We start from the raw sequence: 27,935 nt of genomic DNA on the forward strand, positions 1-27,935 counted from the left end.
GAAACAAGACTGGCAAATGAAGATTAACTGACTCAAACAGGAGATGGACAAACGTTTTTCAGGAGTGACCACAGCAAAGGGGAGGGCACCTTGACACCAAAGTAGATATTTTTCTTTGTTGTTGTTTTTGTTTGTTTTTTGTTTTTTTGTTTTTAGATTTTTTTTGCAAGGCAAACGGGGTTAAGTGGCTTGCCCAAGGCCACACAGCTAGGTAATTATTAAGTGTCTGAGACCAGATTTGAACCCAGGTACTCCTGACTCCAAGGCCAGTGCTTTATCCACTAAGCCACCTAGCCGCCCCGACTAAGCCACCTAGCCACCCCGATTTTTTTCAATCAAAACTAGTCAACAAGTCTGTTTACCCATCAAAAGAAGTGAATGATGGGCTCATGACAATGTGATTGCCACTTTCAGGGAAGTGCTATGCCATCATCATCAGTGCTCATGCTCCCGCTATGATGAACCCTGATGAGGCTAAAGAAAAATTTTATGAAGACCTGGAGACCTTAAACATCAATGTACTGAAAGAGGACAAGCTTATAATTCTGGGTGACTTTAAGGCTAGAATAAGTTCATATTACAAGGCAGGAAGTCCTTGGGAGGCTTGAAATCAGAAACAGCAGCAGCAATGATCACTTACTATGGAAGACTTGTGTATCTCATGACCTTCTCATCATGTCTTTCATTCACCTAAATGCAATAAAACTTCATGGCTGCATCCTTAAAGCAAGCATTGGCATTTAATTGACTGTAGCAATATAAGGAGAAGAGACAGACAGGATGTAAGAGTGAAGAAGGTGACATGTGGCACAGAGTGCTGAATTGATCATGGACTTAACCCTTCAAATGAAATATTTGCATTCATCAAACAACAGTGGGTCCATGGTAAAAGGACTACTAGAAGACAATTGTCAATAGAGTGCTTCTCTAAGTAGGAACAGTTCATTGCTAACTTGGAGGGAAAACTGAACAAATACATGCTTGGCAACAGTGGAGCAGAAAAAGAGTGGGTAGCTTTAGGAGTTTCGGTGCATAGCACTGCATTTGCTTATCTGGGTCAGAAAATTCACAAACATCAAGACAGGTTTGATGAAAATGATGGAGAAATTCCAAAGCTGTCAAATAAAAACAAGAACTCTACAGGGTTTACCAGCAAAATAGTCCAACCATCTCTGAGAAGGCAGTGTTTAACTCAACCAAAAGTAAAGTATAAGCAAAGCTTAGAGGGATTCAGTTTTATACTGATAGTAACAATTCAAAGTGTTTTTATGATACCCTGAAGGCTATTTATGGGACAAAGAGCACTTCAACTACTCAGTGTTTGATGGAGCCACATTGATTAGTGATAGGGATAACATCCTAGAGAGATGGGCTGAACATTTCCATAGAGTCCTTAATAGACTGTCATTAACCCATGCTAAAGCCACAGACTATATATTTCAGGTTGAAGTCAATCCCTCTCAAAATTCCAACTGAAGAACAAAACCATTGAAGAAGTCTTGAATGCTGTGGATAATTCATTTACCTTGGCAATATACTTTCCAGGGATGTTCACAATGATAATGAGGTTGACACAGGCATTGCCAGAGTTAGCTCGGTATTTGGGAGACTTTGAAAGAAAGTATGGGAGAGAAATATTAGACTGCCTACCAAATGGAAGATCTACACAGTTGTGCTGATTTCATTGTTTGATGTATATGAAACCTGGATAGTCTATCTAGCACCATGCCAGGAAACTAAATCACTTTCATTTCAATTGTCTTATAAGAGTTTGAAGATCATCTGGATAGATAAAGTACTGTACACTGAGGTCCTTTCTTGAGTTGAAGCATGAGGAATTCAGACCATAGTGCAGAGAGTACAACTCTGTAGGGCTAGACATGTTGCTCGAATCCTGAATATATATTTACTAAAAAGACAATTTTATGGAAAACTCCTGCAGAATTTAAAAACTCAAAAGAAAGGTGAGATGCACAAATTTAGAGACATCTCCTGCTCAAATGTTCATATGGACTATTTGTGTCTGATCTGTGGTAGAGTCTTCCAAGTTCTTATTGGTCTAATCAGTCTCAATCAGACATAATGTAACAAACAAAATGATATCATTTTGGTCCTCCTACTGAACAAAGGACAACAACCAACCATTTTGAAATTATTGTCTCTATTTCCCCTGTTAGAATATTATTTGAGGGCAGAAATGGTTTTATTTTTGCCCTTATATCCCTCTCTGTCCTATGTACAATACAAAGCCTGGGACATCATAGGTATCTCATAAATACTTATTGATTGATTGAAGTCACTGGTGCTTTTAAACGAGTTTGGATTTTATTGAACATACCAGCAATTATATTGGTCTAATCAAAAATTTGAAAAAAATGACAGTGCACATATATGCAAGAAATATGATTTATTCAGTCCCTGGAAGATATGTTTCCTGATTTATTTTATTGTGTCATTTGAAAAAATAATGGATTTTTTTTTTCTGTTGGAGTGGAGAAGTAATTGACCAAACAGACTTAGATCCGATGCCTGTCATTGTTCAACATGTCAAAGAACTGTTAAAATCTCCTATCCTTGTCTCTCTGCCCTGAGGTCACCCAATATAGCTGGAAGCCATTAAGGGGCTTGACCAGGTAGCTCTCAGTTCACATCTGTTAGACAGGATAGGTCCTAGAAAAGGGTTGCCTCTAAGCTGTAGGCCTTTTGGAGCCGCCACATTTCAAAAATTTGCTTTCAGGATCACTGGGAAATATCTCATTGATCCACCCACTCTTCCACCCAACTCCTTTATTCTGGAATGATTACCAGAGAGTTAAGGTTTTGCTCTGACACTGTTCTCAAACTCAGTGCACAGAGGCCAGCAATGAGAGGTCAAGCCCTTGAATCTCTTGGGAGAAAAAAGAGGATTTTTTTTTCCCCAAGAGGTGTTGGTGAGACTAGATAGCCTCTGAAGTTTCTTCTGGTTATTTTGATTCTGTAATTAGATTGTAATACTTGATTTCTTAGAACTCAGTATTTGTCTATAAACTTATGGCCATAAATATTGATTTATATGGTTCTATTTTCTTTGTATGCCAGTCCCTAAGCTATGCTAATGGAGACCTAAAGGAGACTATTTCCCACCTCTCATTTCTACCTTCTATCCTCCCTCCTCTCAATGGTCACTCTTCGAAGGACAGTCTCTTCGGGACCTTTCTTTGTTCTCTTGAAAGAAATAAGATCCCTCATTCACAGCCATATCAATATCATAGCTAGTATCTTCTTCAGGGTCAACATATTTTTCAGCTTCATCAACATCTTTCTTTATTGTTCTGGCTACCCGGAGCCCAGATTTGACTGCTGAGTCTAACCAGCCATGTGGCTGGCAAGTGTGTTCACCAGCAAAGTAAATGTTACCCTCAGGCTTGAAGAGTACTTTTGAATAGTCAACAAACTGGTAAGGGGTGAACTCTGCAAATGCACCTATAGTGAATGGGTCTAGGGACCAGCGTTTCACCATGGATTTCACACATAGTCTCTGCAGTTCCTCTTTGGGCTTCTGGTGGATAATTGCCAAGTCATCCAGCACCCTGTCCACCACTGCTTCAGGTTTCATGCCCAGGAAAAAGAGGGAGTCATCACCCAAAGTATAGGAGGCTATAAGGACACCTAGGTTGCTAGTGAAATTATGACTGGGATAGAATACATATCTTGTGGGTAGGTCTGTGATGGATGTCCCACCTTTGATGCCCTCTTTTTCCCAGAAAGGCTCCTTGAAGACCAGGGCTACCTTGGTGCCACTGGCATAGTGGATGGCACGGAGGGCATCTTGCTTGGCCTGGGAAAGTGGTGGCTCAAACTTGATGAGGCGTGTGGTCTTGGCTGATGAAGTGATTATTACCATGTCCCCAAAAATGATAGATTGGCTCACCGATGAGGGATTTGTGTTCTTGTAGGTAATCTTGATCTTAGACCCAACCTTCTCCACCTTCTCCACTGTGGACCCCAATATGACAGTGCCAGGCTTCAAAGTTTGGTACAGGGCTTTGGGAAGTTTATCATAGCCACCAGTGATTTCATCAAAGCTGTTCCCAGAGAAGAAAAGAAGGAAGAAGGGTAGTTAAATTCTCAGCTTTCTAGAGAGACAAAGTATGGTCCTAGGAGTCCCTTACTCCTGAAAATCCTACTATTGATGATACTGTGAAGCATTGCTCTAGGCAACCTTGACTTTTAAAATGGAAATACTGTCTAAGAGTCATATATTGTCATAAATATTGTCATGTCTGACTAATTAAAGTAGGTGTTCTTAATTTGGGGTCCATGATCTTCACATAAAATAATTTGATAGTCATATTTCATTGTAATTGATTTCCTTTGCAATTCTATGTCTTTTGTGCATTTAAAATATAATTATGAGAAGGGGTTCATAGGCATCTCTAGACTGCCACTTGACATTGAAAAGGTTAAGGACCCTTCAATCAGATGTTTGCCTGTGGCAGGAGTGGAGCTAGTCAGCTTCAGGCACTAATGAGGTGAATGAAGGTGAGGGGAATGGAACAGAAAATCTTGGTCATTTTCCTGCCCTAATTCTAGGGTATTGAAGGAATGGAAAGAGTTACCAATTCTGGAGTCTAAGACTTGTGTTCAAATCCCAGTTCTGCTAACTCTAATTGCTATGACTTAGAGAGGGTTACTTAACCCCAATTTCTTCATCTATAAGATTTGATGCTTTAACTCTTGAGCTCTGAGTTCCCTTCCAGGTCTTGCTCTCACGAACCTATTGTCACAGCTCTCAGAAATCTTGGGGGGAAGCCAGCTTGGAAAAATCTTTCTGACAGTTCTAACATATATCCCTCCTCTCCTCTTTTCCCATCCTTAAAATGGGCCCATAGTTTCTTAAACTTGTTCCATACTCTACTCTCTCCAGCTAAGTGGCACAGTGGACAGAATGATGAGCCTGGAATAAGGAAGACTCCTCTTCCTAAGTTCAAATCCAGTCTCAGACACTTATGAGCTTTGTGACCCTGGGCAAGTCACTTAAACTTATTTGCCTCAGTTTCCCCAAGTATAAAATAAGCTAGAAAAGGAAATAGCAAGCCACTGCAACATCTTTGCTAAGAAAACCCCAGATGGTGACATGAGGAATTGGACACAACTGAATCAACTATTTTTACTTTTCCCTTCTCCAGACTATTTTTCATACCACTGACAGAATAGATTTTGATTTTGTATGTATGTGTGTGTGTTTGTTTAAGTGTGTGTGTGTGTGTGTGTGTGTGTGTGTGTGTGTGTGTGTGTGTGTTCCTAGACCTGGATATGTCATTATTTTATTTACTTCAGGACTCCCAGCTATCAATCCTTATTCTAGCATCCAAGACTAGCCATAACTAGCACATTTTGATTTGCCAGGTCTCCTAGCAACCTGTCCACAATCTCCTCATACTTAGTGCCAATGAAGAAGGAGAAGTGATTACTCACTATGCAAGAGGTCATCAGGATACCTATATTGCTGAAGGTACTTTCCAGAGCTTTACAATTTATCTTTTCCCACCCCTCCTTTACACGCATACTTCATGCTCTAGATAGGGACAACTCTCTGCCTCCATATATACCCTTTACTTTCCCACTACTATATCTTGGCATTTGCTGTCCCAGGCCTGGTATATACTTTTTTCTCTTCTCTTCTTCCACTTATTCCTTGAATTAAAATATCACCTCCTCCAATAAACTTTCTCCATTTTCTCCATTCTATAATGACCTTTTCTCCTGGGAACTCCTATTGGGTTTTGCTTAAACTTCTCTGATGCCCTTATGCATAATTGTCTATTTTTTGCTATCCCCCCCACAAGATTCCTTGACTCCTTTGAAGGATATAGGGATATGGGGAGAGAGATAGCCTCTTCTTCTCTACTCCACAGGATTGTTGTGAGAACCAAATTCCTGCCATTATAGAAATAGTGCCCCATCCCTCACTTCCTCAAATGGGCTTCATGTTCTACTTACGTATGTGGATTAGCAAAGATGATGGCAGTCTTCAGGGATTCTAAGAGAGATTTGTAGAAGCCTGCATCTTCATTCATGATATCCCCAATCATCTGAACAGCTCCCTGGCTCAGATTCCCCTCCTTTAACAGGTAGGCCTGAGGGAGAAGCACAATGTGTAAAGGGGATCCAAGGGGTAGAAGTAAGGAGAAGGAAGGAATGTGGATTTTGGGATGAACCAGTTGTAGAATTCCCCATAGCCTCCCCCATTTTCTATAACCCTTACCTTGGTGGAGAAGGAATCATATGTAGACATCAAGTGACTACAGTTGGTCTTCAGTTTTTCAGTCAACTAGAAGGAAAGGGTGTCATGAGTTAGTGAAGGAGTAGCAAAGGGGTTTCTTGTTGCCATTGGCCTGAGCACCTCCCTTCTGCACTTTTCTTCCCAAAGGGGAAAGGGAATGGCTGAGTGGATGGAAAGGTGTAGTAATGATAGATGGAGGAAATAATCTGAGTAGAAGGAATGGAACAGAATTGGGCCAGCTGTATCTATACTTCAGGACAGAAAGTTCAGGGTGTCACAATTCCAGGGCCTTCTGGAAACATGTGCCCTTTGGTTTAAGTCACTTATTCCTTAAGAGAAGGAGACAATCACAGGAAAAGACCAGGTGCTCTGAAGTGGAGATATTAATGAGGCATAGTACAAAAATGCCCCCAAATGCCCATCTGTCCCTCTACTCTAAAATGGAGATGAAGCCTCATGGGAAAACAGGAATGAGTAGAGGAATCAAAGACCCAAACTAGATCTATTGATCAGATCCTGAAGCTGGTAGATGCAAGCAAGCATCTGATTGGCAAGGTGTAGGGGTTAGGAGGTAGATGAATGAATGATCTCTTGGTCACCTTAGCTATCGCCTCTTTGAAGAGTTCATTGGGCATCTTGCCTTTCTCCTCAGGTTTCACATCGTAGCCCAGTATGTCAGGGTTGGCCAACACATCTGAGGCCCTATGTCGTCGACCATTGAGATAGTACCAGGTATTGTTACTGGACAGGATAAAGCTATTTAACTTCAGACCAAGCTTCTTCACATAGGATCGGACCATCCTAGGTCAGAAAGAAGAGAGTATTAGCAAGAACACTAGTCCTTATCATATCCTGTGGCTCAATGATGGTAGAGATTTCCCCAGGAAGGAATTTCAAAATTATCACTCCTTGAAACCCAAAGAACTCTCGCATTTTCCGTTGCTGTGGAGTTTCCTCCCATGATCTCCTTTACAAATGAGCTCTGTGGCCTAGCGCCTCTTTCCCCCGAGCCAGGTCACCTGTGATTGTCCTGAGCAGCCCCTGTCAGGCAGAGGGCTGCGGCCACCACTAAGGTTTACATCATCACAAGAAGAACAAGCAACATGGCAGCAATCCCATCCAGCGGTTCACTTGTAGCAACCTATGATTACTGCCAAAGGCATCTGGGTTCCACTTCCAGCAACAGCTCCTGTAGAAGTGCTGAGTACTCTGGGGAAGTGATCCCCCACCATCCAGGTCTTCCTAAATCAGACCCAGGCCACTGGTGGGCAAGTTTCTTCTTTGGAAAGTTGAATCATCCATTCATGACAACTGTATTGGAATCCCCAGAGAACTCAGGAACTTTCCAGGTTGCTCAAGGCACGATCACCTGTGACCTGGCTCAGGAGGCCATGAGGAAGCGGCATGTCAGCGAGCCCAGTAAAACCAACACTGGGCCTTCTTCATGAGCAGCAGAACCCTCCTTACTGTTCCCCCCCTTCTGAAGTATGCTAGGCATCAGAGCCCATTTCCCCCTCCCCTCTCCCTCCCCTTTCCTCTCCCACCTATTCCCTCAGAATAGACAGGCTGTTTAAGTGTAGAAGTAGTTGTGATGTGTGTGGGGTTTTTTTAAAAGGAAAACAAAATCAAAACACCAAAAATCAAATAAAAGAAACCACACTGTTTTTTTTTACAAAAAAAAAAAATTATCATTCCTTTCCTGCCTCCAAAGAACTCTGATCAATATGTTCTTCTTGGAGTCTAGTCTCTGCTACCATTGTTTCAGTCATTTCATCTTGTTTTTGGTCTCAGGGAAAGATAACTACAGTTGCTAATCTTTCTTGAATAATTGGTGCAAGTGGATAGAGTGCTGGACCTGACGTAAGGAAGACCTGAATTCAAATCTTTCCTCCAGACATTTACTAGTGTGAACCTGGGAAAGTCATTTTACCTCTGTCTGCCTCAGTTTTCTCATCTATATGAAATGGGAATAATAACAGTACCTATCTCCCAGGGTTATGGTGCAGATCAAATGAGATAATATTTGTAAAGTGTTGTTTAACAAAGAGTCTGGAATAATTATCAATTGCTCTATAAATGCTTATTTCATTCTTTTATCATTAGAAATTCTGAGACCATCTGTAGGAATGAGTCTTCTTTGAATGGAATGAAAATTCAGTGTGGTTCAGAATAATTCCTTTTCTCTTTTAGATGCCTATTTTAAGGAAATGCATTAAGGTGGGAAAGACCTTAGATATTGCTTAATTTAATCTCCTTCATTGTACAGAGGAGAAAATTGAGGCTCAGAAAAGGGAAAGGGTTGGTTCAGGGCCACACAATAAGTTAGTGACAGAATTGAGACCTTGAAACTATGTGTCCCGATTGTCCAGAACTATTTCCCTTTTCCTGGGCTACATCATTGATAGGTTCAGATTTTTTTGGAATGAATTCACTGGGTGGGTGGAGGGGGAAGACAAGAGAAGGTGAAGAGAAGTAGTGTAGGAAGCTGTGGTCTCAATTATTTAATAATTTGAACAAAGGGGGGAATGCAATATTTGGGTTTAGTTATGTTAGAGAATGGGATCAGATATCATAGGACAGTGGTTAGTTGGTTGGTTGGTACTTGTGTTTTGTTATTGAAGAAGACCAAAATGACGTTACAATGGTAGAGGCAAATTAAATCAGTGTGGCTGATCAGACGAATACAAACTCAGAACATTCTATCACAGGTTGGGTACAAATAGTTCATGTGAACACTTGGGGTGGTTACTCTAAACTTAGATATCTCAAGTTTTCCTTTAACTGCTTCAATTATGCCTTGCTTATAGAGCACAGCACCCTCTCTGATGAGGTCATGTCTTACTAGGCAGTCCTGTGCCAGTGTCTCCCATGTTATACAGTCAATTCCAAAGTTCTTAAGAGAGACCCTCAGAATGTCACAGGATAATAATGATAACAGCTAGTCATATCACGTATTAAGCTTTGCTAAGACTGCAAATATTATCTCTTTGGATTTTAGATTTAAGAGTTGCAAGATACGGACATTAGAGGCTATTGAGTGCAATTTTCATAGTGAAGATGAAGAAAACAAGTTTACAACTCATCTAATTATAAACAGAAACCCCCTCTCTGTTACATACTACAAGTAATAACTCTTCTTGGTCCTGAAAACATCTAGACTGGATTTGCCTCCAGTGTCTTCTACTAATTGTCTGGGTAAACTCTTAAGGAGTCACTTCCCTTCTGGGAATCTCAACATCCTTATCCATAAAATGAGGGAAAAGTGGGTTGAGCTGAATTAACTGAAAGATCCTTCCTTCCAGGCCAGTTGTTCAAGGATTCCAAGATAACTCAAACTTATGGATTACTTGACAGTTTACCAAGGATTTTTTCTCACAACACTCCTGGGAGGTAGGTAGAATATTTTAATGATGGAAATAATCATTTAATAACTACCTACTATGTTAAATGTTTTGCAAATATTTCCTATAATCCTTGCAACTACCTTGGGTGGTAGCTATTATTATTATTCCCATTTTATAGTTGAGTAAACTGAGACGGTCATCTTCCAAGGGTGACTCTGGTGAAGTCTGAAGCCAGAATTGAACTAAAGCTTTCCAGTCTCTTGGTCCAAGAATATCTACTCTGCCACCTAACTGCCTAATGATCAAAATAACATAACTCAGAGAGGTCAGGTAATTTGTTTAAAGTTACACAGCTAGTGAAGTGTAAAGTTGGGACTAGAAGGCAGATCTTCTTAATCTTTTCCCACTATTCCAGGCTACTAGGGAGAGTGAGTTTGCTTTACAGTCCCAAATCTCCCTCTGTTGATTTCTCCATCAACTTTCTATTTCACTACCATCCCCATGGCAGTCCTCATTTCCTCTTTGACCCTTTCCCTTCTCATACCTCGTCATTGTCCCTTATTTCTCTTTTATTCCCCCCTCCGCTTTCCTCTGGTATTTCCAGGTTTTTCTCTGTCCTGCAAATGCCTTGTTCTACTCAAGTCATTTCCAAAAACAAATTTGAACCACTGGGCATATAGCTTGCCTTCTGGCCAGACCCTGCTGGCAATCCTGTTCAAGCAGGGAGAACATTAGTTTGGGATAAAGGAGACCATGGTATTTTGTAATGTCTCTGTCATTAAATTAGCTATGGGACCTTGGGTATCTTGATATCTCCGAATTCATCTCTTCCTTCATCAAATAGGGATCATAATCTCTTTTTTACCTGTTTCTCAAGGGGTATTTGACAGAATTCTAGAACAGCTGTTGAAGCTAGATCTTGTCATCTCTGTTAGATTCAATCCCTTCCTTAGACCCTAGGTCTCACCTGTGACCAAGTGGTAACCGCATAGGACCCATGTCAACGAACCAATCATCGTTTGGGCTCCGGAATGTTGTCACTCTTCCCCCAATTCTGTGTCTGGCTTCCAAGATTGTCACCTATGTTTAGGAAGAATGCCTCATTAAACCAAGACTTGACTTTTCCCACAGTATACCCTCTCATCTTTCCATTCTCGTAACTTGAGATGAGGTGAGTCACTCATGACTGAACAACAATGGTGTAGCAAGGGAAGGAACTCTTTTGGGTCCTGTAGTCTCATTTAAAAATATATCAGAGTGGAGAAAGAAAGCCTAAAATGAGGCCCTCATTCCCTTAATGTCAGTATGAATTAATCTAATCAATAATCAAACCAACATTACCTTCTATATGTGCTCATCATTGAGGAGATAATCAAAAAAATGAGATGTTCTCTGCCCTTAAAGAGTATATATTCTACTACAAATATAGAACATGGTTGAATTTGGTGCAGGAAAAAAATATTGTACTGGAAATTAAGGATCTTGGACTAAAGTTCTAATTCTATATTGATTTAGAGAAATCTTTTTCTCTCTGGGGGGTTTCAGTTTCCCCATTTTGAAAGACAGGAAGATCCTGAACTTAAAAAAATGGAATTGAAGATGAGAAGCTTTCCTAAGGAAAGATCTAGACAACTTGCTTGGCTAGCAGCACTGTGGAAACTGACCCTGGGTCATATAAAGCTTGGGTCATAGACCCTGGGGGTTTGTGGAAGGGGCACCTCTTGGTCCTCACAGATCTCAGGACAACATCCGGGAGGTCCTTTGGGATGGTGAGGGTAATGATCTATATTAGGAATTAGGGGAGAAATTTCAAAACTTTTTCTTACAAGGAGGGATTCCAATATACATGTATTTCTACTTATATCTTACTCCCTTCTGTCTATACAAATCCTATCTAAGCATACCTTCTCTAGGATCACTAAAACCAAGCTATTGTGTTCCTATGATCAGAAGCTCAAAATTGGAAGGGACCTCAGAGACCATCCAGTTTAACCGCTGCCAAGACCCTATTGTCTGAGAGTTATTCATTTGGGCCCAGGAATTTTCAGTTCACAAAATATTTTCAAATCTACTACAATGAAAGTGTTTAAGGAGGCAGGGTAGCAAGTTTAAAAAAAGAAACTGGAGTCTTGTCTGTCTCCTGGGGCCATGAGCTCTGGGAAGGTAGAACAGAGAAATCTGCTCCTTTGCTTTCTCCCCCAGATCATGAACCCTATAAAGAGAAGGTCTGGATTTGCTTCTTACTCTATTTTTCTCAGACTGTCTCCTGAGAGCAAGACCTAGGTCTCCTCTTGGATAGGTGGGCATACTGAATCTCAGAGAGGCTGACTGTCTTTCCTAAGATCAAACAGTTAGAGTTAAGAATAAAAATGAGTTGTTTATTTTTAACTCCTTGATGCTAAGGGCCTGTGTTGGTTGGCTCTCTTATGAGTCCTGCTTGTACTATAGACTGTGTGTGTGAGTTTGGAGATGAGAGGGCAAAGGGAGTCAGAGAGCTACAGGCAGATCAGAGAAACAGAGAGAAAAAGAGACAGACACATAAAAGCAAAAAGAAAAGGAGCAAATCCAAGCCCTGCTCTGGAGAGAAAATAGAAGAATTCATCTAGAGTATGTGTTAGAATAAGGGGAAGGTTCTGGTCTTGCCCTCAGAGAACCTACAGTTTGGAAGAGGGAGCAGGAGAAAGAAAAGTCTTTGTCCCTGTCTCACAGCTAAGATTACATTTATTTTTCCTTTTAGTTGACATGTCACACCATTGGAGTTCACCATTTGAGAGAGCCAGGGACCAGTCCTTGGAAAACTCTCAGTTTAGACTGAATAGGTGGCTAATAAATGTTTGTAGATTGATTGTCTCCTCACCTTGTGTCCAGCATCCTGAAGAGTCTTGGCTGCTACCATTCCAGACATCCCAGCTCCCACCACAAGGATATGTTTCTTAGTGTTAGAGGTCCCAAGACCCTTCTGGGAAATTTCCAGAAGGGCTTCATACTCAGGGTCCTGGAAGCATTTGGCAAGCATTTCATAGAACCCATGGCAACTGGAAGTGGCCAGGAGAAAGGCCAAGGTCAGGATACCTGTGGACAAAGAGTTGATGTCCTGAAGATGGAGAAAGAGGGGTCTGGCCAGGGCCAGGGCATTCCTTTCTCCCAACTTAGCTTGCCCTGGCCTAGGCTTCTAATTCTTTTCATTGAGGTCAAAGTGAAATAAAGAATTTCTTGACTTTGAGTCAAATGGATTTGAATACTGTCACTGAACCTCAGTTTCTCTATCTAAAGAATAGGGATTACAATAACTGAAACTGATATAAAACTTTAAGGTTTGAAAAATCCTTTTATATATGCCATTGAATTTGAATCTGACAACAAGATTGTGAGGTACAAAATTATTGTCCTCATTTTATAGATGAGTAAATTGAAGCTAAGAGAAAATAAGTGTTTGGTCCAGATCATCATTGTTATTTGTTCTTTATTTTCAAATTCTCCCAGACTGTGGCATCTGAGAGGTGATGCCATGACATATAAATGAATTGGATTTAAGCAAGGGGAGGCTGTGCAAAGTCATCAGCTTCATTCTCTCCTCTGGGGCCATCTGGGTACAGGGACCAGATAAGGACACAGTCGATAAGTGCCAGAAGATGGATTTGAAATTAGGTGTCCATAATTCTGAGTTCTGCCCTCAGCCCTGCATACCTGGCTGATGGTACATTAACACTTTAGGGACTCTCTGTACAATGCCTTAAAGTTTATAAAAGCTTCATCATTCCAGTCTCAAAACAACCCTATAAAGTAGAACCTATTATTATCCCTTTTTTAGAGATAAAGAAACCAAGGCTTAGAATGATTAAGTGACTTGCCCAGGGTCACATAACTCATGTGTGTGTCAAAGGAAGGATTTAAACCCACATATCTCTGGCTCTTGGTCCGACGCTCTCTATCCATTGCCTCATAAGGCTTAATCCTCACATCATAGCTATTATGAGGAGCATTGTTAGGAGGAGCAGATCATTGGATATTAGTGTCAGCCAGAATAATTAATTCAAGTCAACAAAACCTCCTTGACCCAAATGTTCTCCACCTCTGCCATGTACATTTTAAGAGTTTGATTATATGTGTATGAATGTGAATATGCATTTGTATGTATTATTGTAAATGTTCCACAGATAGACATATTCATTCATGACTTGCAGTTATAGTCAGAGACTTATAGATATGGAGATACCTAGAGATCAGTTTTTGCATTGATCCACTCAGATACACAAGGAGACAGACCTGTAGAGGTACACTTACACAGAACTACTCCAACATCTGGAGACACAAGGAATCCCCTCATATAAACCCTTCAAGCAGAAATATATATTCAAATATACTCATAGACATATTTGCCCAGCCTTACATGCAAAAACAAACAAACAGCAACCCAGACTTAGAAGTACAAATAGAAAAAAGTGTATAAATATCTCTCTCTGTCTCTCTGTCTCTCTGTCTCTCTCTCTCTCTCTCTCTCTCTCTCTCACACACACACACACACACACACACACACACACACACACTCACACATATGCCCTCCCTCCATGACCCTTTTGATTTGTTTGATTATCCATACTACCTGACTGAGATGGGAGCACACCAGATCCTATTATTTGCCCTATCTGCTTCTATGATCTCTAGATATTGTTTACCTGATGTAACCTGAGGATCCTGGGGCTTTGTCAGCTACACTGATCCTGAACCCCAAAGTCTTTGAGGCCTTTCTTCAAACTCTGTTTTCCATCCCAAACAGAAGATGATGATCTCCATGAGAGCAAGTATCAGTTTTTTCTATTCCTATCTAATACATGATGTGCTTCTTATATAAGCAGTGCTTCCCAAATTTTATGAATGAATAATTCATTCATATGTTCATGTAAACATGCATTTTCAGACATACTCACAAAGCTACTCAGACAGTGCAACAGACACACATAAAAAAATAGTCACAAGTATAAGATACTCACAAAGCAGAAGCCAGGGTCACAGGGGAACCTACTTCTCAAAAATGAACACTGATCCTGGGCCCACCTTCTATAAAGCTTGGGTCATAGATCCTGGGGGTTTGTGGAAGGGGCACCTCTTGTTCCTCACAGATCTCTGATGAAATCAGGAAACTCTTGTTCTTCAGGCTGTTGAACTGCAGCCTTGGCAATATACTGCTTTTGCTATTCTCTAGCCAGGGTTGGATTTTAGTCCTGGCTAAGATTTGCTCTACTCTGGCTCAGATTCCCCAACTCTGAAAAGTATAAGGGAATGCAAGTCTCTATTGCTACCCCCCTTTTCTCTGTCCAGTTAATAAGTTACATCTAATTATTCATGTCTGACTCTCCCAAGGTGACAATTAACTATGGATTTTTTTTTTAGGTTTTTTTTTTTTTGGTAAGGCAAATGGGGTTAAGTGGCTTGCCCAAGGCCACACAGCTAGGTAATTAAGTGTCTGAGACTGGATTTGAACCCAGGTACTCCTGACTCCAGGGCCGGTGCTTTATCCACTACGCCACCTAGCCAACCCGTAACTATGGATTCTTAAATTTAATGCATAGGGAGACTGGATCATAGAGGTTTTTTAATTTCTCCATCTAATTTACTAGGGAGGGAGCAAGGAAGGAATCCTGTATTCTAGTCCTGGGCATGGTTAGAAATCATTTGCATTGCCAATGTTCCAACAATGTTTCACCTGTAAAGCTTAAAGGGAATAAATTCTTATGGGCTACCCACTGAGGCAGGGGAAGAAAAACTAAGGTGCTAGTCTTCTTGTCCAGATAGAGATACTCCAAAGCAGGAAACTAAGAAAAGGGGGCTTTGCATCTTTGGGAATCTCCATCTCCAAATTCTCATAAACCAAGACTCTAGAGGAAAGCATATCAGTTGGAAGAGGCCTAAGACCTTGAATATTTTCCTTTTATAGCTAGGGAAACTGAGACCTAGAGAATGAAAGAATCTTGTCCACTTTCAGAACGGGACAGCAGCAGAACCAGACAAGATTCCAGGCCTCAGTCCATTGCACCACACCACCTTCTTTATTCTCCCCAGCTCCTTCCTCATCACTCTGATCTTATCCCTAAGTTCTATCTCCATGACCTCCATGCCCTACCCAGAACCATTCCACCCCACCATTTCCTATGACCTTTCAAGTTCACCTAGCCTAGGATCCTAAGTTCTCTTTCTCATTCCCTATGACCCGCTTTCTCAGGGTCTAATTGCTATAGTTCTATCACCATCCCCTATGGCCCTCAAAGTCAAATCCATCCTCTGTCCCAAATTTTTTCCCTCTTGATTCATTCATCCCCTTGAACCCCAGTGTCCATCTCCAGTCCTTCATTTCCCTCAACTCTGTCTTCCTCAACCCTTGGCAGTCACATTCTTTGCCAACACTCCCTCCTCAGTCACTCATTCTCCATCATTCTCCATCCACTCATCTCCATCTGAACCATCACTTACCCCACAGCTCCATGACTCCACAGGCATGCCAGAAGATGCTTTGCTGGGTGTTCTTATGGGGATTCAGTCCCACCTCAGCCCCCCACCCCCTGCCTGCCCATCAGTGTCTCAGCCAATCAGCCTTCAGGTCTTGTTTGCCAAGGAACCCCAGAGCTCCATTGGTCCCCGACAAACATCTCCACCCTCTCTCCAACCCCTAAGGATCTGCTGATGGGTGTGGTTGCCCCAGCTGATTCATTTCTATCTCAAGCTTCCTTTTTCCTGGCCACACAGCTCCAAGGAAAGTGACTGATTCCCACTAAGAAGTGTCTCACTGTTCTCTTCTTCCTTCCTGGTCCTGGACTGACTGTCCCTTTGAGGGCTCCAAGAACCTTAGAGACATGAAATAGAGCACCTCAGAGCCAATTCCTAGAAGAGGCTGAAGTAGATAAGAGTCCTTGTACAAAGCAAGGAAAAATACCTCCATCAAGGCTCTCTCTCTCTCTATCCTTAAGATTTTCATAATTCTCTTCTGCCTATCCTACCTGTCTTATCTTTCCATTCATAGCTCTGTCTAGAATAGTTACTATTTTGTGCCTGGAATCTTCAAGAAGGAAGAAGGGATCTCTCCATTTTCCTCTCAGGTGATTTTGGGATCAGTCTCCCAACACTGACTTAGGCCATATGCTCTTTCTCTGTTATGGGCCAGCTGAGGATGGACAGGTAGGGATATCCCCCACCCCCCGAATCCTAGGGTCCCTCTGTGGCACTCTGGCTAAAGAGATTACCTGGGCATAGAGATAGCTAAGGCCTGAGCTAAAAAACAATCCTTCTTTATCTGAGACCTGGTACAGGGAACTAATGGAGTTTTGAGATGTGGGCACAGAGATGGGCAGAGAGGAGGAAAGAATTGGGTGTATAAGTAGGCAGTAGGAGGTAGAGAATGGGCAAAGAGGTGGCACAGTATAAGCAGGGGGTCCAGGAGCAGGCAGATAGGATAGAATAGGGAGGGGGTAATAAGAAGAACAATTGGTCAGTGGTTGTTGGGGATCAGGGTCCAAGAACGTACACACCATTCCTTAAATAGCAGGCACCAAGTATTGTGGAATGAGTGACTGAATAAATGACTGTCCCTCTTGCTGTCTTTCCCAACCCCCAAAATATGCATTTACCTTCCTCTTTAGCTTCCTGTAAAACTAGAAGTCAGTCACAAGAAGGGGTTTCCTGGGAAGGTCAGGAATATCTTTTCTCACACTTCCTAGGGAACCCAGGCAAATTTTAAGGAATGACTGCCTAACAGTTAGTCTAGTTAGGCAGTAATGCCTTAGAATCTGCCTGGGTTCAATTGGGCTTTCTAGAATCAAGAAGGACAGAGCAATGTCACAGATTTCTTCCATTTGAAAACCCTTGGAATAGGTAAATCAGAGGGCTGTCTTCTAGAGAAGAGAGATCTGGATTGAATCATGGGTCCTGACTCCAAAGTGTTGAACACATTCCTCCCTTTTTTGTAAAATCCTATATTGTAGAGATTATTTCAGTCTTTATCGTTGTATTCTGAGCATGTAACACAGTGTCTGGCACAGAATAGGTATTTAATTAACTCTTTATCAGTTGTACCAGAAACCAGCTACTCCAACATATACCTGAACAAAAACAGAGAGTATGACCGTCAATCCATCTGTCAGGAATGACTTCTCCTTAACCCCCTCCTAATGCAGCTCAAAGTCATATTATACTTTTTAAACTTTTATACTTTTTTTTATTGAGCCTGTAGTTTGTTAAACTTCCAGATTTTTTTTGTTTGTTTTTGCAGGGCAATGAAATTAAATGACTTATTTGCCCAAGGTCCCACAGCTGGGTAATTTTTAAGTATCTGAAGTCAGATTTGAACTCAGGTCCTCTTGACTCAAGGACTTGTGCTCTATCCACTACACCACCTTGCTGCCCCCATTTCCAGATATTTTTAAGGAAAAGTCATTGCCAGAACAAACCTCTTCATCTTATACTTGGAAAGTTGATTATTGAAAGCAAAATGTAAGATAATACATTTATAGCTATAAAATTTTAGTTTATTATTAGTCCAAGATCTTTTCATATCATGACTCTGAGCTCCAATGGGTCAGCTAACTCCCCACAATTTCCAGCTTTAAGTCACCTGTGAATTTCATAAAGATATCATCTATTTAATTATTTAAATCACTGACTAAAATGTTAAATTATGAGGCACTCTTCTTTAGGTCTCTTTCCAAGATGACATTGAACCATTAATGACTACTAGTCTTTAGATCTGCCCATTTGACCTGTTTCAAAATCACCTTACCTGTTCTGCTGCTTAGATCACATCTCTCCCTTTCCCCTCACAAGAATAGCCTGAGGAATTTTGTCAACTGTTTGTTTAAAATCTAAGTTATCTATGTCAATCCTCTATTCTACAAGTCTAGTAACTGTTTCCTTTTCTAGATGTTAATTGATTTACTGTTATTTTTATTTTTTTGGTAACACACTTTAGAATTTTGCCTGGAATCAAAAGTGGAGCTTACTTTTTTCATTGATAGAATGAGTCTAAGTGAAGGGAGGTTGGACTGGAAGATGTTCAAGTTTTCACATCAGTTCTACCATTCCATGATTCTTTAAAGGATCAAAACTAATTCTTTCAGTCATTGTTTATACGTTTTGATTTCATACAGGGAAGGAAGGAAACAAGTATTAAGTGTTATCTCCATTTTATAATTGAGAAAACTGAGGCAGACTGAGATTGTGATTTGCTCAGTGTCACACAGCTTGGAAATGTCTAATGGTAGATTTGAATTTAGGTTTCCTGATTCTAAATCTCTAGTGCTTTATCTACTGTGCCACCTTAACTACAAGAGACCTTCTAATGTATGTATAAGTGTATCTCTGTCTGTCTGACTGTCTCTCTCTCTCTCTCTCTCTCTGTCTTTCTCTATTTGATCAATAAAAGTTTTATGTATTTGAGTATATGATCAATAAACATTTGATGGGTTCTATTTCCATTTCCATCTTGGTCACCTTCCTTTCTGTACTCTTGATCTTGTTGATGCCCAGACCTAATCCTCATATTTTAAACATAAGGATATTTGAGATTGATGCTTTTCTCACAATGAAGGCAAGGACTGAATTACATTTTTTGAGTGCTCTTTCAAACTATAGATTCACATTGAGCTTACAGTTCATTAGAACATTAATGTTTTCCCATATCAACTATTGTCTAAAAACTCCTCCATTTTATACTTGTGCAGTTACGTTTTTGAATTCAGTTCCTTTAGGAGTATATATTTTCCTTGACTTCTACTGCTGATTTGGACCCATTGTTCCAAGTGATGCTATCTACCATCCCATACATTTTTTTTTCATCTGCTATTGAAATTGCTTATTAAACAGAACAGGGGCAAGGACAAAGCCCTGGAATAGCATGTAGGACTTCATTTAATTTGATGGTCTCTAAGAACAATAGAACAATATCTCTCTTCCCTTTCTTGATTAAAATCTTTGTGAAAGTCATCTACACTCAGAATCTTCTGCTCCTTTTACTGGTTTCTAAAAGCCTTTGTGGTATTGTCATTCTACCTCATCATTCAACTGAAACTGTTCTCTCTTGTGAAGTCCCATGACTTCATAATTGCCAAATTTAATAGAATAAAAGATAGGATTGACCAGTGAGAGCCCAATCCTTATGAAAATGTGATACATAGTCTTCCAATGAAATTCCCAAGTGGACTTCAGAATGTGCACAAATATTATTTCTGCTTATTATGAAAAAAAAAGAGTTTTTGAGTTAATTAATGAGTCAAAAAAATAGTGTTTTTTCAAAAGGCACCAACTCCAACTTCGTACTTCCTGGCTACATTATAGTGAGGAATACTTTGAACCTCTGGGTGGGGAAGAAGCCTCAGGTCTTTATTTCCCCACCCAAGGTGCTGGCACATGGTCATGTGTATGGTCTACTCTTTCCTGCTTTTAATGGAGAGTATTGGAAATGGAGTGGATTAGGCTTATACCTTGTGAGATGGAATAGGCCAGGAGTTCAGTAAAAGTGGACCTCATACTCTCAAATGCAACCTATGGGACCCAGCCTAGCATTTCATCCATCAGCTCAACACTTGGAATCAAACTTGCAATTACTTAAAATTTGAGTTCAGTCTGTTAGGGACCAAGTTGGAAGAAGGGAATGTGTCTTACTTTGGGGAAATGATTTGTGCTTCTATTCTTGTTATAGCCAAGTTAGATGATAACAATGGATAGAGCACTGGACCTGGAGACAGGGAAGTCTTGAATTAAAATCCTTCCTCAGAAATTTACTAGCTGTGTGACCCTGGGCAAGTCACTTTAACCTTAGACTCAGTTTCTTCAACTGTAAAATGAGAATAATAAAAGCTACCTAACATGTGAGAAGTGATTATTCTCTCTTGCATTTAACACCTAATTACTGTATTAGGACCAAGGTTTTTCCCCTTTTCAACTTCCTCATTCAGAATCAGATAGTGTGGAAAATCTTTCTGAAAAACTTGTCCAGCCAGGATGACTAAGATCATCAAGATGACAAAGACAGTAAAAGCAATTCTAAGTTTGGGCTAATGGAGGCATTTCTGCTCATTGTGTTTACTCAGATCTAGGAAGTGTTTATTTTCCCTTTTGTCAGACCGGTGATATGGAAATTGATAAATCTCTATGACCAAGATTTGGGTGATTCAGGTCACATTCCCTAGACTCTCATTGCAATTGCAATTAGCTCATTGTAATATTTATTTTCTCATTAATTGTTAACCAATCAGTGTTGATTGCCACCCTCAGGAATATCTACTCTTCCAATAAAATATAAACTATAAGCTCACCACCAATGAAGGAAATTTGTTCTAAGAGAGATGGCCAAATGACCACCCTTTTATTAATAAAATGCTGATCTTATTGATGAAATGATTAAATTTGCCTGGAATTATGTCTCTCAAAACATTTTATATGTCACACAAGATTGTTGTAAAGATCAAATGAGATATAGACATATACATATGTGCCTGGTACATCATATACACTTAATAAATGTGTGTTCTTTCCTCATATCTTTACAAAATATTCCTTTATAAAAGCTAAATGGTGTTATTGTTAAATGATTTTCATCATTGGAGATTATCAATAATATAAGTAACTGGAAATTAATATTGGGGAGAACATACTTGAATGGGGATCAAACTGATAATAATAGAGAATAATATCCCAACCCATCAAAGGGTACCTAAAGAAGCTTTTTTTTTTTTTAGGTTTTTGCAAGGCAAATGGGGCTAAGTGGCTTGCCCAAGGCCACACAGCTAAGTAATTATTAAGTATCTGAGGCTGGATTTGAACTCAGGTACTCCTGACTCCAGGGCCCGTGCTTTATCCACCACACCACCTAGCTGCCCCAGTACCTAAAGAATCTTAAGGTAGAGGTAAATGTAAACTTTCTCTAAGGAATACAACTCCTCTGTTCAAGTAAAATTAAGTAATCAAGTAAAAATAAGGACTATTAAAATTCATAAAGGCTTAAAAGTTTAAAAGACAATGATGTCTCTACATCTTGTTCCTTCTTGAACTCTTTGCAGTCTTAAGATAGTCTCCATTTCCTTCTTGAAAGTGTCTCCTACATTGCTTTCTCTTTGTTCTCATATCTGTCCTCATCTCTGCATCCTGGCTCCTCTAGCTTCCTTCAACTCTCAGGGAAAAATCCATCTTTTATAAGAAATATTCTCTAATCTCTCTGAATTCTAATACCTCCCTTTTGTTGTTTATTTCTTAATTATTCTCTACATGGTTTGTATATATTTGTATACTTAGTAGTCTTCCCCATTACATCATGATCTCCTTCAGGCTAGGTCTGTCTTTTGTCTTTCTCTGTATCCCCAGGACTTAGTACAATACTTAATATATAGGAGACACAAATATTTTCTCTCAGAGGAGATGCAGCCTCATTTGCTGAAACTTCATCTGGGTCATGCTACTAAAATGGTGGATATTCCTCAAAGTTTTGTCCTGGACTCTCTTTTTCTTTCCCTTCTGTCTAATATCATTTGGTGATTTCATCAACTCTCTTGGGTTGAATTATTGTCTCTGTGTAGGTGATTCCCAGAACTACATATCCAGCCCTTATTTCTCTCTTGAGCTCCATTCTTGAATAACAAACTACAGTTTGGTCATCTTAAACTGGGTGTCCTGTGGGAATCTCAAAACCAAGTATGTCCAAAACAAAAATCATTATCTTTCATCTGAAGTGTCCAGGGAACCATTATCTTCCTAGGTCTCCCAGGCTCACAATCTCATGTTATCTTCAAATCCTCATTTGAACTCACTCTACATATCAATCCATTTTACCAAATCTTGTCCTTTTTTTTAAACCTTCAAAACATCTCTTATTAATATCATTTTTTTCTATACGTAGATTGTCATCACTCTATGGCAGTCTGGACTATTGCCTCACATCTCTTCCCATTCCGATCAATCCTCCACTCAGCTACCAAAGTGATCTTCCTAAAGTACATGTCTGATTACTTCCTCTCCTCCAATCAGTTCACTCTGGGGATTCTATTACTTCCAATATCAGATAATCCCCTGTTTGGTTTCAAAGTTCTTCACCACTTGATCCCTTCCTATCATTCCAGTCTTATTTCATTCCATTGTTCTCTCTCATTCAACTATACTATGATCCCAAAGTACTAGTCCTTTTCCTAGTTCTCACATTTCTCAATCTTCTGACTCCTCGCACTTTGCACTAACTATTCATTTCTAACTACTAGTTTATTTTAAGGCTTGGCTCAAGGGGCAGCTAGGTGGTGCAGTGGATAGAGCACCAGCCCTGGCGTCAAGAGGACCTGAGTTCAAACTTGACCTCAGACACTTAATCATTACTTAGCTGTGTGGCCTTGGGCAAGTCACTTAACCCCATTGCCTTGCAAAAAAAAAACACCCTAAGATTTGGCTCAAAACCCACCTTCTAAAAGAAGCCTTTCTGGTCTCCCTCCTATTACACTTATTGCTACTGTCTTCCCTCTGATATTACCTTCTCTTTATATTGTATGCATCTTATGTGTACAGTTTTTTGCATGCTTTCTCCCCTGTTAGACTATTTACTCTTTGAGTATAGGGACTGTTTTTCTGGCCTTTCTATATTTCATTAAAACTGAATATTACGCTCCTGTATTGCAAGCTTTGAAAAGATACTTATTGCCTGACTAATTGGAAAATATTAGTTCTATCCTTTGGCTCTGGTTGCAACAGCTAGGATGAAATTCCCCTTCAGATAAGGAATGCTGAGTCTTGGACTTGGGTAATTTTTTGCATATGAACCTTTTAAAAATTATGATATTGCTAAAGCCTTCATTTCTACCAGTGACTTCATCCTTTAGTCATTCCTTAGAGCCAGCAGTGGTGACTACCTCAGTTTACTGAATCCTAGGAGAGTTTCTGGATCCAGTTGACTCAGGTTTCTGGAAATCTGATCATTGGGATTTTTTTGTTTTTTTTTTCCTGTATTCTCAATCTTTTTAGTGGGTCACTCTTGTCTCCCCAATGTGAATTAGGGTTTTCTAAGCATCAGGGAGTGGGGTCTTTACTCTTTTACTCCTGGTACAGAATCAGAATGGTACAGTATCAACTCCAGAGAGGTCTATGGCCAGTTACTTTTGGGGAGAAGTGTAAAGGACTGTGATCAGGACATCAAAAGAAATGCCCATAAAGTAGATTCACTTCCAGAAAGCTACCATAATTCTCCCATATTCACTTTCAAACAACCATAAAATAGCATTCCCAAAACAAATCCTGGAACAGTAGAACCAGCAAAAAAGATTGGGTGAGCAATCTTTTATTTTTTTTATTAAAGATTTTATTTATTTTGAGCTTTACAATTTTCCCCTTATCTTACTTCCCTCCCCCACCCCCCACAGAAGGCAATTTGTCAGTCTTTACATTGTTTCCATGGTATACATTGATCCAAACTGAGTATGATAAAAGAGAAATCATATCTTTAAGGAAGAAATATAAAGTATAAGAGATAGCAAGATCAGACGACAAGATAGCAGGTTTTTTTTTTCTTCTAAATTTAAGGTAATAGTCCTTGGTCTTTGTTCAAACTCCACAGTTCTTTCTCTGGATACAGATGGTATTCTCCATTGCAGACAGACAGTCCCAAATTGTCCCTGATTGTTGCACTGATGGAAGGAGCGAGTCCATCGAGGTTGATCATCGCCCCCATGTTGCTGTGAAGCAATTTTTTAACCCAAGAAACTTGAAAGATCCAACAAGAAGATCTGCCTTACTCAGGTAAAAGGGGTATACAATCCAGGACAGGATTACAAGCCTTCAGCAAACCCCACCTTAGCAAAACAGTGGGAGATGCTGAGCCTCAGAGTAGTGGATCAGTCAAGGGCAAACATCAAGTCCAACCCCCTACCCCCATCCTGTGCTTCAGCATAGCTAGGGGAATGGGAAGATTCCAGCTCTGAAAACTTCTATATGCTTCAGTATAGCTCTGGGCAAACAGGTAGCTTCCAGTAGCCAGAGCACCACATGCTTCTGTATGACCCTGTGGAAATGCAGAAACACCCCAGTGGCCTCAGCACATGCCAGAAGTCAGTTCACTACCAGGTAAGCTGCTAGACCCCTAAAGCCTTCAGTCATCTCACCCACCCTCTCAGTGCAGCACTAGATATGAGAGTTCCCCCATGGACCACACAGCGATATCAGTACAGCACCAGGAAAACAGCCAGGGACTGCAGCCCTTGGCACAAGAAGACTGAGAAAGTGCTTTTTCCACTCTGGATACAGAGCTCAAATTTAAAAGAAAGGAAAAGGGCTCAAAAAGATGAGCAATAAACAAAAATGATCTGACCACTGAAAGTTACTATGCTGACAGGGAAGATCAAGACACAAACTCAGAAGAGGAAAGCAGTGTCAAAACACCTATCTCTAGCCTATAAATTACTCATGGAAGAGCTCATAAAGGAACTTAAAAAAAATCATAGAAAAGAGGTGGAAGAAAACTGGGGAAAAGAAATGAGAATGATGCAAGAGAATTATGAAAAAAGAAAACTACTGCTTAAAAAATTGGCCAAATGAAAAAGAAGATACAAAAATCCCCTGAAGAAAACATCTTAAAATGTATTGGTTAAATGGAAAAGAAAGTAAAAAAAGTCAATTGAGGAAAACAACTCCTTAAAAGTTAGAATTGGATAAGTGGAAGTTAATAACTCTATAATCAGTCAAACAAAATCAAAAGAATGCAAAAAAAATAGAAAAAATGTAAAAGACCTCATTGTATAAACAATTTACCTGGAAAGTAAATCCAGGAGAGACAATGTCAGAATAATTGCACTACCTGAAAACCATAATCCAGAGGAGGAGCTGGATAACATCTTTCAAGAAATTATTAAATAAAACTGCCCTGATATCCTAGAACCAGAGGGCAAAATAAGCATTGAAAGAATCCAACAATCACCTCAGAAAAGAGATCCCCAAATGAAAACTCCAAGGAACATTATAGTCAAATTACAAAACTATGAGATTAAAAAAAAAATATTGCCAGTAATTCAAATATCAGGGAGCCTCAATCAGGATAACACAGAACTGCAAGATTTAAGGATCAGAGGTCATAATATGATATTCCAGAAGGCGAAAGAACTAAGACTACAAGAATCACCTACTTGGTGAAACTTCAAGGGCAAAAAATAATGAGATCAAAGAATTTCAGACTTTCATAAGGAGGAGACCAAAAATGGATAAAAAGATTTGAACTTCAATATTAAGATCTAAGAGAAGCCTAAAAAGATAAAAAGAAAATATAAGGGATTTAATGGAGTTGAATCATGTACATCTATATATGGGAAGATGATTCTTTAAATTCTTTTTTTTTTTTTTTTTTTTTTTTTAGGTTTTTGCAAGACAATGAGGTTAAGTGGCTTGCTGAAGGCCACACAGCTAGGTAATTATTAAGTGTCTAAGGCCGAATTTGAACTCAGGTACTCCTGATTCCAGGGCCGGTGCTCTATCCACTGCGCCACCTAGCTGCCCCGATTCTTTAAATTCTTAAAAATTTTACTATTTAATACTTGTAGGAATGCACATTAAACAGAGGGTTACAGGTATAAGATGAATTTAAGGGGATAACATAAAAATTAAGGAATGAGAAAGAGGATTAAATGGGAAGAGAAGGAAGGAAGAAGTAGAACAGGGTAAATTTTTGTCATGCCTCTTAATAGGCATGAAAAATCTGGGTTTTACTCTTATCAGTATTGTCTCAAAGAGGGAATAATATTCACAATCAGTTGAATATAGAAATATATCCGACTAACATGAAAGAAAGAGAGTAGATTAAATAAAGGGGTTAAGATGGGGGTACTGAAAGAAGCAAGGGCAGACTGGGGGAAACAATAGACAAAAACACTGTTGAGGAGGGAAAAAGTAAAAGGAGAAAGAAGACAAATAGGAGGAAAAATGGAATGTAGGGAAATACATAATAATTATAACTGTGAATGCACAAGAACTCTCCCATAAAATGGAAGCAGATAGCAGAATGGATCAAAAACCAGAATCCTATAATAAGAAATACACTTGAAGCAGAGAGAAACACACAGATGAAGTGAAAAAAAATAAAGCAGAAGTAGCAATCATGATCTCAGACAAAACAGCAAAAATAGACCTAATTAAAAGATAAGGAAGGAAATTACATCTTGTTTAAAGGTGCCATAGACAATGAAGTAACTAAACATTTATGCATCAGGGGGTATAGCATTCAAATTCTTTTTTGGATTTTTTTTCAATTACATGCAAAGATAGTTTTCAATATTCATCTTTTTTGTAAACTTTTGAGTTCCATATTTTTCTTCCCCTCCTTTCCCCCTCCCCATAACAACAAGTAATCTGATATAGGTTATACCTTTGTAATCATATTTGACATATTTCCATATTAGTCATGTTATGAAAAAAGAACCAGAATTTTTAAAAGTAAAAATGGTATAGCATTCAAATTCTTAAAGAAGTTAAGTGAGTTCATGACCAAATAGGAGATAAAGAACAATACAAAATGTAAAATGACTAATTATGATTATATTATATTAAAAAATCCTTTCACAAAACAAATGCAATCAAGATTAGAAGGAAAACAGAAAGATGGGAAACAATCTTAACAGCTAATGTCTCTGATAAAGGTCTTTTTTCTCAAATATGTAGAGAATTGAATCAAATTTATAATAATATAAACCATTCCCCAGTTGAAAAATGGTCAAAGAACCTGAATAGACAATTTTCAGATGAAAAAAAAATCAAATCTACTGGAATATGAAGGAGTTCTCTAAATCACTTTTCATTAGAGTAATACAAATTAAAGCATCTGAGATACCACCTCACACTTTTCATGTGGTAGACATGATATGAAAAAATATGAAAATAAGTAAAAAATGTGAAAAGTAAAATGAAAAATATTGGAGAGGATGAGTGTAAATTGGGAAACCAATGGTGAAATTGTGAAGTGATCCAACTGTTCAATTTAGAACTATGTTCAAAGGGTAAGCACAATGTACATACATACCTCTTTAACTAGCAATGCCATGATTTTTTCAAAAAAGATAAAAAAGGGGAAGGAACCTACATATGCAAAAATATTTAAGCAGCCCTTTTTGTGATAGCAAAATATTGGAAATTGAGGGTATAGCCATCAATTGGGGAATGTCTGACAAGTCATATGAATATATAGAGATACTATTGTGTAATAAGAAAGGGTGAATAGATCCATTTCAGAAAAACATGGAAAGAATTGTATGAACTCTGATGCAAAGTGAATTTAGCAGAAAAGAAAACATTGTACATAGTATCAATATTATGTGATAATCAAATATTAG

General features: G+C 39.3%; 2 protein-coding genes across 2 annotated transcripts; one reads left to right on the top strand and one right to left on the bottom strand.

Moving 5' to 3' along the window:
- Window positions 1–2,392: 2,392 nt before the first annotated feature.
- On the bottom strand, window positions 2,393–16,157 carry LOC141508845 (L-amino-acid oxidase-like). The gene is made up of 7 exons (XM_074217826.1): window positions 16,078–16,157; window positions 12,467–12,681; window positions 10,577–10,689; window positions 6,865–7,066; window positions 6,248–6,313; window positions 5,983–6,119; window positions 2,393–4,064 (listed from the first exon to the last, which is right to left on the bottom strand). The coding sequence occupies exons 1-7, from the start codon at window positions 16,088–16,090 to the stop codon at window positions 3,155–3,157; spliced, it is 1,656 nt and encodes a 551-aa protein (XP_074073927.1). The 5' UTR covers window positions 16,091–16,157; the 3' UTR covers window positions 2,393–3,154.
- On the top strand, window positions 7,337–7,722 carry LOC141508846 (pancreatic progenitor cell differentiation and proliferation factor-like). The gene has a single exon (XM_074217827.1). The coding sequence runs from the start codon at window positions 7,369–7,371 to the stop codon at window positions 7,711–7,713; it is 345 nt and encodes a 114-aa protein (XP_074073928.1). The 5' UTR covers window positions 7,337–7,368; the 3' UTR covers window positions 7,714–7,722.
- Window positions 16,158–27,935: the final 11,778 nt, after the last annotated feature.

This window comes from Macrotis lagotis, chromosome 1 (assembly GCF_037893015.1).
Source record: "Macrotis lagotis isolate mMagLag1 chromosome 1, bilby.v1.9.chrom.fasta, whole genome shotgun sequence".
Lineage (NCBI taxonomy): Eukaryota > Metazoa > Chordata > Mammalia > Peramelemorphia > Peramelidae > Macrotis > Macrotis lagotis.